Below are 17,076 nucleotides of genomic sequence, written 5' to 3'. Positions count from 1 at the left end.
ATCAGCAGTATTTCACCAAAAATGAAAAAACTAAATTAGTAGTATTAATTAATTAAGCTTAAATATAAACTTCGAAATAAACTTTATGAACGACAAGTCAACAAAGTCCTTTTTTTGTATAAAGGATGTTACTTTGGTATAACGTTTTTTAATGATGATTTTGTTAGTATTATTATTTTTTTTTTGTTATAGTTTTTTTAAAATTAATTTTAAAAATAAAACTAAATAAAAAATTAATATAAATAATTTTTTAAAAAAATATCATTTTAAATATTTTATCTATTTGTTACAATTTTTTTCAATAATGAAATTTTATAAAATGATTAAAACTGTTTTCAAAAACTCTTCATAAAAATCATTTTTGAGAAATAATTTTTATAAAAATATAAATTTATATGGTAAGAATCTTTAACAATTAATCTCTAAGTTATTGAATGTTAAAATTATTTTTTACACTAACAAATAAATCTATATAGCTTTTATTATTTTTAAATAAATTTTCATAATGTAACATCAAAGTCACCTTTTTAAAAATATAAAATAAACAGGTCAAATATTTTTTAGATCAATTCGTTGGATTGGTTTGAGTTTAAACACCATTACTGTATTAAAATATAATGGAATAACTACGTTTAGGCCCACTTAATGATTTATTCAAAGCATTAACCAACAAGCTTAAGTGATTTTCTTTATTGGTAAATACTTATTTACACCTGTTGTGTTTCAAATAATGCCTTGAGAATCTTCCTCCGTAAAACTCCTTCCCGCTCTAACGCAACCGGAGGAATCTTCCGAAATTCGGAGTCCATTTCTGGGCAATCCATCAACTACCTGTAATGAAATTCTTACCAACCAAATACACGTTCTAAGTTCTAACCCGTTCAATGGTTTGTACAATTATTAATGTAAAAAAGAATAAATAAATGTATCAAATTTTATTTATTAGTACTAGTTATTAATTTGCACATGTGTCCTCGATTTAAAGAATTCCTAAAAAAATCTAGTGATGAGTTATTTTACTTTTAATAGTTTTATGAATAAAAAGGGACAAGTCCCAAAAGAAACGGTTAGAAGTACTGAAGAAAGATAACGAAGCTCCTATGAGCTAAGCCAAGGCGTTGATTATTACTCCATTGATTTCCCTCGTTCCAAAATATTGTACTTACAAAATAATTTATCCTCCTCTCTTCCTTTTGATTATTAGGTGAAAAATAAAAAATAAAGATATTAATTAGGTAAACTATTTTATAATTTATTATTACATGTACTGTTTTTTGCTGATAAAATGTAATCATTTTTACACTGAGCTATTATTTTTGGATAACAACTGATGCTCCAAAAATATTGTTGTCGATGGATAAATACTTGTCGGAAAAACCTTACAAAGCATACTTGGCTTTGTTCTCAACGTAAGCTCGAATCGATGGTTCTCTTCCTAGAAAGTCCGATATCACTTCAACAGAATCCTTTGCTCCGCCGGGGGCCAATACCTGCAAAAGTTTTAACACGAGCACACAAATAAGTACAACATTTCTAACAACAAACTCTGATATCTGAGTAAGGAAACAAATACATTGTAGCATGTGATCTCTAGGATTTGGATCCTCTTAAATTTGGAATTCAATCAGAGAGAATTATGTTGACGATCTCGCTATTAAAACTTACTTGTATACAACTTAAGTTGTGTGACCAGGACATTTTAATAGTGAGATCACCAATACAACTAACTCATTAAGTATTTAATCATGAAATTATCCAAATTCAATCTTTAGTCTGTACATAACAGTTAGATCCCCTCAATTTCTCAAAAAAATTCATATGAAATTCATTGCTGAATTTTTCCTCAACTTTAAAGCAATACGTACTAATGGCTAATATATTTCTAGAGAAAAATGGGAACTTTGGAATGTCATTGTCGTTAGTTACCTTATTCCTAAATTGCATGCCGGGAAGCTGCTGATTTGAAGCATCATTGCAAAACGTTGAGACAAAAATATCAGCAGCAAACACCTGAAAAATTTTATGATTCATTTTTTATTCTTCAACTCACTGATCAGGGAAGACTCTCACACTCTCACGAACAATAATCTTTAGAGAGACTACATACGGATGATTGAAAATTAAATTATGCGTGAAAATTGATTATCATGAAACAAGACTATGAATATCATATATAGCAATTTAATACCTCACTCCATATGCGACTGTAGCAAGCTGCCTCATATCCAACGACACTAAAAGGAAAACATGAAGCCGGATTGGTTCCTTCTAATACCGGCAAACCTAACATTACCTGGGACAAAAATTACATAGAACTTCTTTTCACGCCCTACACTAAAGCACTGAACTTCAAATTATAACTAATTTTAAATTCATTTACCTTGGAATGAAGATGCTTGAATAACTCTTGAATATCTATGTTTTCCGTAGAATGTATGATTTGGTCAAAAAGACCTGAAATCAAGCAGATCTTAAGTTAAATGAAAGTAGAAAGTAACTATTCCCAATGTATAAACTTCTCTGTCAACACCATGTACCATTCTCTGCCCAAAAGCAATTTAATTGCCAGCTGACTCTTGGAATCAATTGAAAAGAGATCATAGGGAATTAAAGAGTCCATGATAATCAAGATAATGTTGATAACAAACATTTTGCATTTTTCAACCAAAAATTACCGTATCAATTATTCATCTAACCTACAGCCTGAAACTATACTCAGACACAAGCACATTATGCATACATTCAAGTATACCTACACAGCATACAGCAACTGATTGAGGATCTGTTTGGTTTATATTTTGGTCAAATTGACTTAAAATAATTAATATTGAAAAGATCGATTTACTTAGGAATAATGTTTTAAGAGTTAGTCTAGAAGAATTTACTTTTTTTAAATGATAAATCAGTTATAAGGTATAAATATATGTTTCATATAAATTTTATGAGCTCTATACCTAGAAATTCTATAAATTGAAAAAGGCTACAAATTTTCATTTCTCATTTTCTCATGAACTCAATTCTACTCATTACACAATTAATTTTGAGAATCCAAAACAATTAAAAGAGCTCACAGTAATAATTTTCTCCCTGCAAATTTGCGTTTGGATCAAAACAATCTCTAAATCAAATACCAGATAAGAACTATTCTTTACTGTGCTGGACCATACCATTGTACAGGACAATAAAACTACCACTAAAACAGAAAATACAAATTTTAGTGTACTTAACTACCCACAGCAGAAAAAATATATTCTATATAAGCATTAGCATAAGAAAAAAACTAGTAATTAAGAAGTTCAGTTGTCATAATGAAAAACAACAATAGCATACAGTATAAAATCTCTTGCTTCAATTTAAGTGCAGAAGAAGAATTTCTCCATCTTTTAATTGATTTGCATAGGTCATCCTTTAAGGGCTTTGTGATATCCTGCAAGCCACAAACTTAACAAATTAAAGCCTCAAAAAACAATTAGTAGCTGTTTTCAGAGTGAGGTATATTCAAAAAGCAATGGCCGGTTATATTTAAAAGAGAAAAAGAAAGTTAAACATATAATTTATGGAGGAAAAAGTTAGAAAAGTAACCTGGTGAAATCCAGATATCAACTTTAGAGAAAAGCTTTCATAACACCTACATTTCTCACAAGTACGAAGAAAAAATGAATTTGTGATTAGTAAAAAAGTGTAAATGTGTACTCTAAATCAGAAAAGCAAAGAATGTGGATCAAATTTTTCACCAGTTTTGTAGCAGTTGAGCAGGTATTTCCACAAAGTCAGGATCAACACGTAATCCAGAAATTCTAGCAAATGAAGCACGGTTGCAAATGTGTTGAACCTAACAGTTTACATTTTTTTAAAAGGCTTCAGAATAAAATAAACCATGTAACAAAGTGCAAACAAAACTAAATGAAGTGGGCATTACAATATCTCACATCTTCTGCAGAAAGGTACAGCTCAATTTATATTCAAATTCAAGCTATTGACAGAATGAATCTTATTAACAACTTAGGTGGAGCATAAAAATCTAGAGAAAAGCAAAACACATGTCCCTAATCAAGGGCTGAGAGCACAGCAAACCTAAATATCCAACTCTACATTGGCATGTTCAAATGAGAAAACAACTTTCTGATTAACTTGGCTGACAGAAACATCAGCAGAACCTGTTTACTTAAGGATATAAATCGGTCAATACAAGCAAAGAATTAAACTCAATCCATTTCTACGGTGTATCTGTTTTTAAAGTATTGTATAAGTCAAGAGAGAGAATCCAGTTGTCGCAATTTTATGGCTGGATACTTGATAATCCAGCCAGCTTGAATTGACCTTAACGAAATTTTGTCACTCAAGGTGATGGAAGGGGGAGACATCAGAGTCTAGAAATACAAGCAAACGCATCTACCAACTTTTTTTTTACAACCTTGCATGTCAAAACACTTCTTATTCTTATGCACTCAGATGTATTCATTACAGATGTAGACCATTTACTTGAAGCACCTTTTACCAGCTAGATCCACATATGGATACCATTGCAAATGGGAAATGCATATAAAGTAGTGCTTGATATCATTGCACCCTAAGTTATGTCATAAAAATTTGAATTTTTCCCACAGTAATTTGCAGCACCCTCATGCGACCAATTTAAACCAGCCCTTTTGTATTTCCTGCACAATGCACATTATCCTTTTCCTAAAAAATCCAATGAATTTTCAATCAACTAATTTCTATTCTGCCCTAATTCTCTTGAGTAAACCTAATTTCATCTTTTCAATATTACACCTTCCACTGTCCTGTGCCAGTTTTGACAACTACAAATAATAGGAAAAGTACAAGTAAATTTTCAGAAAAGGGACTCAATTGTACAAATCATACATTTTATTCCGCTTTAAACCAAACTCAAACAAGGAAACGATAAAAATTACAAGGCAAATCATGAGAAGGAAAATATAATGTTGATCAGTAAAGCATGCTTCATGGATACAAAGCAAACATACCACATGGCCAAACTCGTGGAAAAGACTGACCACTTCAGAAAACCGCAATAATCCAGGACTACAGTCAGAATCCTTTTGACACTGAGATATTAGTAATGCAACTGGTATCTGTGTAAACATTGAAAAGGGACAACAATAAAGAAATAGAAAGAGAACCAAATTTGTATTTATACAATTGTCAAGATCCTTCTCCGTTGGAGTTTGGAACAGAATGTCAAGATTTAAGAAGGTAAAATTCTGTTGTAGTGTGATTTATTGCTCTCCAAGTTAAGTGTGTTGCTGGACAAAATGCATGAATTTTCAATGATCTTTGGTGTTCATTGCACGGTGTTTCTGTTTTTAAGTAAGTGTCTCTATCTAATATGTAATAAGATTGGACAGCTTTAAGTGCTCAATTTAACCGGACATTAACCATCTTAGTAATAAGCTACTTGTATATTTATCTATCTACTGTATGTAAAATGAAATTTTATTTTATTTTATTCACTTAAAAGAACCTGCCGTGCTCCACTGATTGTTAATGCACCGTTCTGGAGAGGCACCACACAAGTGTGTCCATATTTTCCTTCCCTGTAATAATAAACAATATGAACCTAATTTCAACTTTCACTAGCAAACTAAAAAAATGAAGAAATTTAAAATAATTAAAAAGCTCAACCTTGAAAACAAATCAAGGTAGCAATAACCCAAGAGTTCGCTTGAACCCAAGTCAAACACTGAAAAAACACGAACATCGCAATGCCAAACTTCAGCTCCTGCAATTTCCTCAAATCTTAAACCTGCCCAAAGAGCAACAAGAATGACAACCAGTGTGTATTCTCTCGCACAAAATTAAAACATACTGCAAAATTTCAAAAGGAATTCTTGATAAAATATTTTGGTTCAGGAATAATTAAATGCTCAAGTAGTTAATCTTGTCAATAAATGCTTACTTGTGAACTGCTTTATGAACACAGAAATGGTTAATTATTCCTAAACTGGAAATATTTTACCAACAATCTCATTCCAGTTATTTTCCAGTATTATCAGTATCTAATCATAAATGCAATAAAACATAACTTCAAAAAAGTTGTCAGATATAAAGTTACCAAAAAGATCTTGGACAATTTTTAAGATTCCAGATAGAACTAGATTAATTGGTAGGTATTGCTTGATCTCGCCAAAGTCCAAATCGTAACTCTGATCTTCAACCCGTTTAATATAATATGGTAGGTCTTCAATTCCAAATGGAAACTCCCCTTCCTCTTTTTTCTGATATCGCATGAATTTGTATTAAAAGATATATTTATAAATTAAAGCAAACAGCATACACCAAAAATGTACAAACCTTCAAATCTTTCAAGATGTCAAGTTCTTTTATAGCCAAGTCAGTTACACGTACGGATATGTCATTCAGAAACTCAAACACCTGGATAAAATTTGGAAAAGCAATACATAGAATACCAGAATTAGATATGAGATTTAGGGGGGGAAAGGAAAAAAAACAACATTGAGCAATCAACTAATCTATTAACAACACTTCAAGGCAAAGCAACAAGACCGCTTACCCACTTCTCATTCCAATTTATATCATCAAATAAACAAACTCATAATTGTATTTGGTTTTATAATTACTGACTACTGGTGACGTTTCCTAACCTTCAACTAATCTGTTGTCAAAAAGCATGAAGTAAAAACAAGTGTGTGCTTAGATAGGCTTGATAGCATGATACATTGTTGAGTTTACTTCCTCCTTTTTGCAGACAAATTTCTAAAACCAACTTAAGAAATAGAAGTTCAGATGGAATCCTCTTCTATTGACTAGGAAAACCCTAAAGAGATGCAAATGATTGGAAAATTATAATTGAATTTCTGCAAAAAAAGTTTACAAACCTTGGTTGGTGTTTTTGCCATTCTAACATCAACGGCATACTCGGCATAGCACGAATAGCCAAGTAAACGAGCATATTTATGACGCTGTTGCACCTGAATCAAGCCAATGGAATACCAACATTAACAAACTTATGAAATCATTATGGCAATCAAGTGTGAACACATCCAGAACCAACGCAAAATCAAGAATTATATAAAACTATATGAAAGATGCTCAAACATAGAACCACAATAAAATTGGAACCATTCTCTTTTTCACAAACTCTAAATAGTAATTTAAATTAAGACTTTAGTAAAATAACAATAGATTGTTAGCATGTCAATGGCCTTTTACAAGGTCCAATTACAAGATAACTTGTAGATTTATACCTCAAAAGTACGTTAGAAACATTTGATAGTAAATAACTGAAATTCTGAAGAATAATGCCACAGTGAAAATTACCAGACTTTCTAAAATAGAAAGATTAGCTTCTCCACATCGATTTCCATACGCCCGTGATACCATCCTTCTTGTAGTTCCTACCTTCATGTCATCAATATAGAATTATATACTTTGTCAGTATGGTTTCCTTAAATAACACACTCGCACAAAGACATACCAAGAAAAGGAGAAAAGAAGCATGCTTTTGTATAAAGAATAATACTTGTGTATATTCATGGAACAAGTGGTATATGGTATCGTATGTTATATGTCAATAAATCTCTTACTTATTGCATGTGCCAAAGTAAGAACCACAATTATTTTTTAAATTTTGCAACCTCCACAACGATTAAATAATAATAATAGTTCATTGTGAACTATTTATAAAATCTAAAACAATTGATTCTGAAAAAAAAAATGAAGCAGCTTTTCTTAAAGATGATTTTTTTTAACAAAAAAAGTCACATAGTCAAGGAAGTCATCCCAGCTTCCTGGTCTATGTCTTCCAAGTCAAATTCCCTTGAAAAGTATTGCTCACACAGTCATTTCAAAATTTTCAAATGCAAACCCTTCTAGACAACAATAGCATTTTATTAAAGAGAATACAACTGGACTTTGGTGCAAAAACCACCTTAATTTCATTCACAATATGGTACTTATATTAATAAATATGAAATATTAGTTAATACTTCATTCGACATACCTTGCAAAATTCGAGTACAGCTGTGACATGATGACTTCTTAAGGAGATCTTCAATTGTCCATTTTCAGATTTATCTAAACCCTGTGGATAAAATATTTTTTCAACAATATAAGTAAATAACAACCATAAAACAAAAACAAAAATGGTTAACAGTTGGAGGAAATGCAAAAGATTAGTCTCCATAAAAAGCCATGAATGAAGGCTTGAGAGTCAAATCAGATATAAATATTACATGTAACCGGAGGGATAGCCTAATCAATATGTGTAAGACATGGATAGAAAACCAGTATATTGTGCATTAATTATGTCCTTAAATAGTCCAATCGGCCAAATATTTTCTTGATCTTAAAATCTACATTGCCTTTGAACTCAAAATCATATTCCTTTGAACTCTTCTTACCTTAGTCGCATAAGTTCATACTTGAGGGCTATATTTGGGATTTTATTGGAATTGGAGGGGACGGTTTTCGATCAAAAGGAGAGGAAAGGTAGTCATCTTCTTGTCTGAATTTAATTTAAGGAAATAAGTTGAATATACATCATCCAGAATGTTTAAGACACGGAATAAGTAGAAGTGAACGGAGATCAATTTATTGGTTTAACTTTTTCGTGTGAAAGGGTGATTTGGAGGAAACAGTCAACTCTTGAGGAAAATCAAGGGTAGCAGGTTATTCTACGTCACATCCACTTCTTAAATAGGACTCCTAAACACATGAGCAATATGGCTGTCCATTCCCTTCCCATTACTTCCACTATTTTGTCACAATCACCAACACAGCGGAAGATTCTTGAAAAGTTCCGCATACCACTTAGGAATGCGCAGTTCAAGGAGGAAGCAATCATTCCTAGCCTAACCACAAAAGAATTTTGTGACTCAATTATGCAATTTATGCCTGGACAAATAATAGACTACAAGGGATTAAAATTGGGCAGCTAAAGCGATTTGAGCTAAGGGTTAAAAGAATTTGAGGAGTTAAATGACTGGAAGTCAAACCCTGGTAAAGGAGAAAATACTAACATAACAACTAATATACTAGCATTTGCATATAAAAAAAAATTAAGCCATACATTTGAAATTAATACTGTACAAGCAAGCATTTAATAGTTGACTTGGGTCACAATGCAAAAGGGGAAAGCCTAATTTTTCAGAAACATGACTACACTTGTCAAGTGGACTGATGGATGAAGGATACATCAAACCTTGAGAAACTCTTGAGGTAATCCAGCTAACTCTGCCTCATTGAAGAGAAGAAATGTGCTAGCATCATTGAGATTTTGGATATACTTAATGCTTAACTCATCAATCTGAGCTCTTAGACGCATCAACTCTTCTCTTTTGCTTGCAGAGAGGTTCAGTCCATTTCGCTCAAAGTCTCTCACCTGTCACTGATTAGGAAAGAATCAATATCTGGATTTCATAGTTCGCGTGCAGTCGTGCAAAAGTGAAGTAGCATATAATGCAACTCTGCAATCGTTTTAGCAATATATATACAATTTACGTATACACAATATATTACAAGCAATAATAAATCGATCCATTAATTTTCCTGAAGAAAAAAAAATCCAAAAAAAGAAAGAAAGAAAGAAAAGGACAGTGATGGAGACAACTTACCAGAACTTGAACAAAGCTCTTGGTTTCGGCATTCATCCAGTCCCCCCTCACTGCAAATGCTTTCACGACAATATATATGTCTTCACGTTTGCTGATCCACTTGCACATAATAACACATTATTTAGTTTCTTAATGCATCAAGTCAACAGAAAAATAAAGTAATAAACACTAAACATTTGTACAGCTTAACAGCATGGGGAGCTTATCCTCACTATCCTCGTTTTCTTAATCTAGCAAACTTAGCAACCAGTGAAAGTAAGCAAGACAAAATCATTGTTGGAACCGTCCTATACTAATCCCTCGGTTTTTAAGACATTTCTTCCCCACCAGAAGTGGATATGAACAGAAATTACATGTATTGTAAGAAACTCAAAATCAATGGCAGCGAACCTGCAAATGTCGAGATGAGCATCTATTCTTCGCTCTGCTTCTGCACTTGCTTTGCGCACATCGTCCCGGGTAGATACCAACTTTGGTAACAAACAAGATTGAATCAATGGAAATTGCTGCGCTTGGAGTTCTGCTAGAGGTGATATAACATTTGTGTATGTGACCTGCAGTTTTTATCCACACAAGTAAGAAAATCCACTTAAGGACACGGTACACGGAAAAAGAAGGAAAAAAAAGATAGAGGAAGATTTAAAACAACTAAATAATCAGAAGTGGTTATTAGAGATATTTACACTAGTTAGAAGTTGGTTGTTCTTATAACAAGTAACAGGTTAATCTCAAACTGAATTACTTACTTTCATTGATAATAAAGAACTGTATTTATATACAATAGCAAAGAGGAAACTGGTCAACTTAATAAAGTCAACTAAGTCAAATAACAAACTAAACTAACTGACTTATGAATATAAGTTTAACACACTAAACATAAAATTAATTAGGTATTTACATTAGTATTCAATATTTCTCATTGGCTATATATGTTTCATTATTGTACCTCTTGATGTAGTTAAAGTTCTCATTATCAATACAATTTCTATTTTACTTTTTTACACTTTTCTATCATCCATACAACTTCTATTTTACTTTTCTCATCTCTAACAGTGACCGAAAATACAAACAGCAATAACATGTTTTTCAAAATATGATAAAAAATTATGACAAGGCTTCTTCTTGTTTTCCAATTGAAAAGTTTGACCATGAATTAAAGGTATCGGCATTTCAAAAATCATTTCACGGACATGCAACCAATAAATTTCGAGGAATAAGCGAGCTAAGCTGTAATTCAGAAAATAAATTATAAGAATAAAGAAATCAGTGTAGCATAAAGATGAAAATGGATACTACCTTATCAAGAGGCACCGATGCAACGGAATTGTGGACCTCATTTGACTTTGCAATGATTTGGTTTGTCAATTTAACAATCTCAGATGCAGATAGGTTAACACGCACCTTAGAACCTGCAAGATCTACCAGATTTCCCGAAGTTGTTTCAGTAAACGAGCTTATTTCTTAACAGTTTGTACACCAAACACACGAATGCTTAAGAGGTGAGAAGAGGGAGTACCTTTCTTCTTTGCATTTTTTGCGTTCTGGTGTTTGATGGCGGTGATAACGAGGTTAACGGCGATAGCGAGCACCGCAGCAGTTCCGGTGAAGGCGATGAGGCCTCCTCTACCGCCACCTTTCTTGAGTTTTTCCATTTTCTCACGCTTTCCCTCACTTTCCGTCATTTTCTCTCTGTAATCTGTTTTTTGTCTTTTCTTTCTCTCCCTTTGGCGAGCGCGAAGGGCGATTTTGTTTTGGGCGGAAAATGAAATGAGGCGATTGTGACGTAAATTTTGAAATTCCAAAAATAAAGTAGCGAGACACACGTTATGGCAATAATTATATATTCATTCATTTTTAATAAAATAAGTTTCTTTTTCTATAAAATTTTGAAATTTTGTAAAAATAATCATGCATTTTATTCTTGTAAAGTTATTATGTAAGCATTTTATTCTCTCTTAGAATAGTATTGTGTATTTTTTAATAATTATTTTGTATATATTGTTGTGTATTTTTAAATTATTATTTTGTATATATATTTTATGATACTATAAAAAGTTATTTCATAAAAAATAAATTCAAAAATTGATTTTTAGATTTATATTTTAAGAACATTTATCTTAATACATGACTTTTAAAAAAATTATATTTAATTAATCTCAAATTATAAAAATTCAATATCTGTGTGGATGAACTTTTAATAATGCTATAATATATTTTTAAAATTTAAAATATGTTCCGTTTCACTAAAAACTAAAATAACTTATAGAATAATTATATAAGACTAAAACATGTTTTTTTTTAAATAGATTGAAAACAAAATTTTAAAATTTTATATAAATTAAAAACTGATTTAACAATTCATTGTTTTTTTTTTCATAATCAGTAATGATGGTAGGAAAGCAATCATCTCCGTTTTTTAAAAATTGAGAGGATCATAACAAAGGAATTACATCTTTTCCCCTATGATTGTGTTTGACTGGTTAATTAAAAAAATTATAGACAAATTAAAATTTTAGACGATTCAAATATTTCAAGAGATAAAAGATTATAAAAAAAAAAACATTTTCAATTGTCGATAGGATATAAATAGAAAGGATTATATTTCTACAACGTAATAAATATAAGTTTAATTTTTTGCTAAAAAATATATTCACATTTAATGCAAAGACAATCTCAAATAAAATTAACTATGTTTGACAAAATACGTAAAAAAATCAAATAAAATCTTTAATTGTGCAATTCATCCTAGAGAGTTTAAGTAGACTCTACCATGACACATCATGTTGAATAGAGATCCTTATCATTTTCCAAAAGAAATAAAAATCGTAATTTGTAATATTTTGAATATATAAAAATATAATTATACAAAATAAATACTACAATTTTGTGAAACATACACATTTATACACTAAAAACTTTAGTAATAAAATAAATAGAGAGAGCAAAAACATTTAAGAACATGTAATGAATACCATAATTTAGCCGTACATTAATATTTTATTTATATTTAAATTTTTTGAATTTAAAATATTTAAGTATTTTAATTAAAATACAATAACCATATGAAACATGTTGAGGTTGGTTGATGGTGACAAAAATATGGCAGGTTTGACACAAAGTTTTAAAAATAGATTGGTTTGATATGTTCAACCGGTCTAACCGTGAATTGGTTTATGAATTGTTTTATTCAATGTAAAAATTCATTGATCATAAAATCGAAAAAATTGGTTTGAACTGGATTAAAGCAAACTGGTCACTGAATTGGGGTTGGTTTTGGAAAATCGTTATGATTTTTTTTATAACACTCGTATTTTTTATTTTGGTAAAAAAAATTATTTAAAAAAAAACACATTCTTGGTAAGTTTAATTTTAACAAAAAAAAAAAAAACTATTATTTTACTCAAATCCGTAAAATACTAATGGTTGATATGTTGATCCATATGAGATTTGATGTTTGAATCAATATTATGAAAATTTATATTTGTCGTGCATTTTAATGTATTTATTATTCATATTGAGTATTTGTTATAAATTTTATGAATCTTTATTTTATAAGTTATGAAGTTATGATATTTTTACACATTTCATGTCTTTTATTATTCATTTATTTAACAATTCGACTGTAATTCAACCATTTTAACCATGATGCAAAAGTCTCGTTGGTTCGATTTTTAGTCTGATTTTAAAAGAATTAATTTGACAACAACAAAAATAATTTTGAAATAATATAATGAAATTTTGATTAAAATGTATATTGTCAAATAACATTTAAATAGATGAAATCGGGAAATAAAAATTACCAAGCAAAATTAAGTGTAAAATTAAGAGTGAAAAAGATAAAATTTTGGGATAAAAATTGAGGGTAATATTTTTAAATTATCACAGTTTATAAAATACTTTTTATTAAAAAGAAATAATGAAACGGTAATACATAGTTTTTTGTTTTGTTTTTGCAATGGTATCTTTTTACCCACAAACTCCAATCTAGCGAACTTCAACAGAAAGAAGTCATTGTTCGTTCTTTGAAAAGCAGATACGGAACCTTCGTTGAGTGTGGCTTAACCTGTTTTACAACTTGCCAACATATTAAATAACACCCTAATATATATATATATATATATATAATTGCTTACGACAAATTATACTTAATTTTCAATATAAAATATTTTTTCATCGACCTTAAACGCCCTTTACCTTACCTTATGTTTATATTGATCATGAGCGGTGGACAATCAAATTGCCTATGAATAAATATTCACTCTATTTCATAAATTTCTCACCATATGTATATTTTATTCATATAATCTCAAATCCTCTTCGACTCTTTTCTCTCTTCTCAAATCATTTTCCATGCATATGATTGAACGCTTGATCACACAATTTTTTTCACTTGATCATCACTCTTTATTATTTTATTTGAATATTAAAAAATTGATCAAAATTAAACAGTTTGTAATTATATTAAATCAAATAGAATTTTATACATTTTTAAAAGATTATCATCCAAATAATATTAAAACGCACGTGATTGTATCTTTAAATTGGACATGATTTACTTCAAAACAACGTATCCAAAATCACACTGCAATTTAAAAAAATGTATACAAATATAACAACAAAATTGCTTAAAAATCACAAAAAAGACAATATACTTTTCAATTCAAGAATGATATTTGAACACATTAAAATTTATTTACATTTGAGTATAGATGAACTGATGAACTATAGCGCGACATTACTTAAAAATATGGTCAAATTAATTTCAAGCAAAGAAACACAAACTATCATCCACTTTCCATTACTTAAAGCACAAGAAACATGTCATCTCAGAGTGTATTTAACAAAATCAATTATGAAATTAACAATAGTCTAGATTTTTGGTATAATATAAACCAGGAATGGGACAGGTGCATAAGATTGTAATTAATAAATTCTGGAACTTTATTTGCTTCAACGAGCCTTTTTAGTTTCCAGAAATAAAATGACAACGTCAATTACATTATTGCAAATATTAATTTCAAATAGTCAAGGAGGGTTTATATCATAAATAATAAATAAATATAATGACGATATTTTCATCATTTTTGAGTTTTCTTGCGTAGTTCTTTCACCCATTTGAAAGTCAGCATATTCTTCCCAATTTTGCTTGCCTTTGATTCATCCTTGCCCTTTTTCTTGTCTTTCTCTGATGTTGGAAAAGGGTCTGGGTTGTTGTCCCATTGATCAGCCCATGACATGCCGGAATCCATATTTTTTCGTTTGGTGATAATTTTGGATTAGAGAAAAAATATAAATGATTGACTTTAGTAGATATTCCATGCTATTCATTTACTTATTATAGCTCTAACACCTAGGAATTGAGGTGATCCTTTTTTTAGAGTGCTGCAAAAAAAAAAAGGCAATCCTTTTCTTTCATATGAATCAACGAATATTTTTGGAAAGAGGTTATTCTTGAATGTCCTATTACGGGTATACCATATCTAAATTAAACCTAATACCACTTTGAGTACCTCTTGTCCTATTTTTTTTGCCATTTTGATTGGTTGAATTTCCAATAGCACACCCCATTTCTGCTCATCTAGTGGCTTCTTCCCAACTCCTAAAAAAATGTTGGGCTGATCATCCAAAATAGCGTGCTAGTTGCTTTATTAGGTTTCGAATATAACTTAATAAAAAAAATTAAGTTTGGTTGTGCCAAATATAAGCAATCTAAATTAGTTATTTTCTATTTCTAACAATGGTGTATTTGGTTTTGCATCCACAAAAAATAATTATTGTTTTTAAATAATTTAATTAAAAGTAGGTTGAATATAAATTGATTTATGTTTTGATATATTTATGTTAAAATGAGTTAAACGATAGCTAAAATGTCAGTAAGAGAAGGTTCATTATGAGTCATGCGATAAAATTTGTTATCTTAAATTTTCCGGTGGCTTGAGACTTCAGTCTACATGATATCGATTATACTTATCCAATTTCAAATTATATCTTGAACACACATATCATATATATATAACCACACAACCATACATGGATGATTGAGATTAAAAAAATAAATTATGTGACTTATTTAAATTATCGTGTCACTTAAATAACTCTTAATTATAATTACCTACATAAAGCTCTATGATCAATATTTATGGTGTGTTTGTTTGAACTTAAATAAAAATGATTTTTGTTTTGAATAATTTAGAGATTATTTTTTTAGATATTTTTTTTAAAATGATTTTTTAACTCCCGTTTATTTACTATGATAAAAATGATTTTTTCGTTGAAAAAAATCTAAAACAAATGCAGCTTTAATGTCTAGTTGTAAAAATAATTTATACATAATTATATGAATATGATAAATATGATAAAGATACTTGTAGTAGCAACGGATCTTTTAGGAGGAAAATATTGGGGTGATTGAAATTTTGAATTTTTAATAACAAAAAATATAATATTGTATTGCATATATCAATTTTAAGTTATAAATTTACCATTGGAGAGAGGTAGTGAATCAATTTTGGTTTGCATTTTTTAGTAAATAAAATTGAGTTGAAATTTAGGTTGGAAAGTTTATTTTATTTTATAATTATAGTGGTTGTTTTTGTAATTTTTTTTATAAATTATTCATTCAAGTTTTTTTATAACAGACATATGGATTATAATTTGGTCTACTATTTAATTCATCTTATATATCTTGAAGACTCTCTTCTAATTTTTAAAAATCGAGCTTAATAAAAAATTCAATTTTAATAATTAAAAATATTGTTAAAATAAATTTTAGTCATATACCCATACCAATAATCTACATTATGCAATGAGAATTTACACATATCAATTTATATGATATTGCATGTCATTTGATTAGGTTAATTCGTATAACAAAAAAAAAAACGTATATAACATGTCATCTTCACATATTAAACTCAAATATAGACAAGGATGACCCAACCACCACAATTCAACTAATAAAGACAATTATAATCATAAAATACATTGATTATATAGCACAAAATTACAACAACATATATTAGCATATTTATTAACATATGTCATGTCGTGTCTAGTCGAAATTCATAAATTAACATATATTAAATGACAATTATCCCGTAGACTTATATAATTTGATTTTCACAGTTTTGTCACAGTTATAATTATTCATATTTTCAATTTTTTAACATAAATATTTTTTTATAAAATTGAATTAAGTCCGTAAATTCAATCAACTTCATTTGTAAAAGTTTTCTCCAAATTATACGTGATATCACAATTTTACATTTAACTTTGATAACATTGTCTTATGTTCATCCACACAACTATAACGATAGTGAAGATAGAGAGGAATGTATAATGAATTTGAAAAAGTAATTTTATAATTTAGATACATTATAAATATAAAATTTTGGATCACCTTCATTTACACATGATTAAAGTCCAATTGTTTCATAAAATACATCACATAAATACACCGTTACAAAAATTATAACTCAAA

General features: G+C 29.4%; 2 protein-coding genes across 2 annotated transcripts; both read right to left on the bottom strand.

The window, feature by feature from the left end:
* Positions 1–1,205: 1,205 nt before the first annotated feature.
* LOC101492891 (probable thimet oligopeptidase) lies at positions 1,206–11,382 on the bottom strand. The gene is made up of 20 exons (XM_004502276.4): positions 11,113–11,382; positions 10,893–11,014; positions 9,987–10,150; positions 9,597–9,687; positions 9,185–9,364; positions 7,985–8,065; positions 7,303–7,383; positions 6,861–6,953; positions 6,316–6,396; positions 6,077–6,239; positions 5,647–5,767; positions 5,486–5,558; positions 4,989–5,096; positions 3,735–3,832; positions 3,583–3,628; positions 3,331–3,427; positions 2,381–2,454; positions 2,189–2,293; positions 1,927–2,010; positions 1,206–1,490 (listed from the first exon to the last, which is right to left on the bottom strand). The coding sequence occupies exons 1-20, from the start codon at positions 11,276–11,278 to the stop codon at positions 1,380–1,382; spliced, it is 2,139 nt and encodes a 712-aa protein (XP_004502333.1). The 5' UTR covers positions 11,279–11,382; the 3' UTR covers positions 1,206–1,379.
* Positions 11,383–14,513: 3,131 nt separating this feature from the next.
* LOC101492561 (uncharacterized) lies at positions 14,514–14,941 on the bottom strand. The gene has a single exon (XM_004502275.4). The coding sequence runs from the start codon at positions 14,843–14,845 to the stop codon at positions 14,675–14,677; it is 171 nt and encodes a 56-aa protein (XP_004502332.1). The 5' UTR covers positions 14,846–14,941; the 3' UTR covers positions 14,514–14,674.
* Positions 14,942–17,076: the final 2,135 nt, after the last annotated feature.

Source organism: Cicer arietinum, chromosome 5, assembly GCF_000331145.2.
Source record: "Cicer arietinum cultivar CDC Frontier isolate Library 1 chromosome 5, Cicar.CDCFrontier_v2.0, whole genome shotgun sequence".
In the NCBI taxonomy this organism is placed as follows: domain Eukaryota; kingdom Viridiplantae; phylum Streptophyta; class Magnoliopsida; order Fabales; family Fabaceae; genus Cicer; species Cicer arietinum.
This window is presented reverse-complemented; position numbering and strand designations above follow the sequence as displayed.

Excerpts from the sequence above, each read along its gene's own strand:
- LOC101492891 (XM_004502276.4), bottom strand. The coding sequence starts at position 11,278 with ATGACGGAAAGTGAGGGAAAGCGTGAGAAAATGGAAAAACTCAAGAAA. Across the intron at positions 11,015-11,112 it reads AAAAAATGCAAAGAAGAAAG|ATCTTGCAGGTTCTAAGGTG; the intron begins GTACTCCCTCTT and ends GAAATCTGGTAG. Across the intron at positions 5,559-5,646 it reads TACCTTGATTTGTTTTCAAG|GGAAGGAAAATATGGACACA; the intron begins GTTGAGCTTTTT and ends TTATTATTACAG.
- LOC101492561 (XM_004502275.4), bottom strand. The coding sequence starts at position 14,845 with ATGGATTCCGGCATGTCATGGGCTGATCAATGGGACAACAACCCAGAC.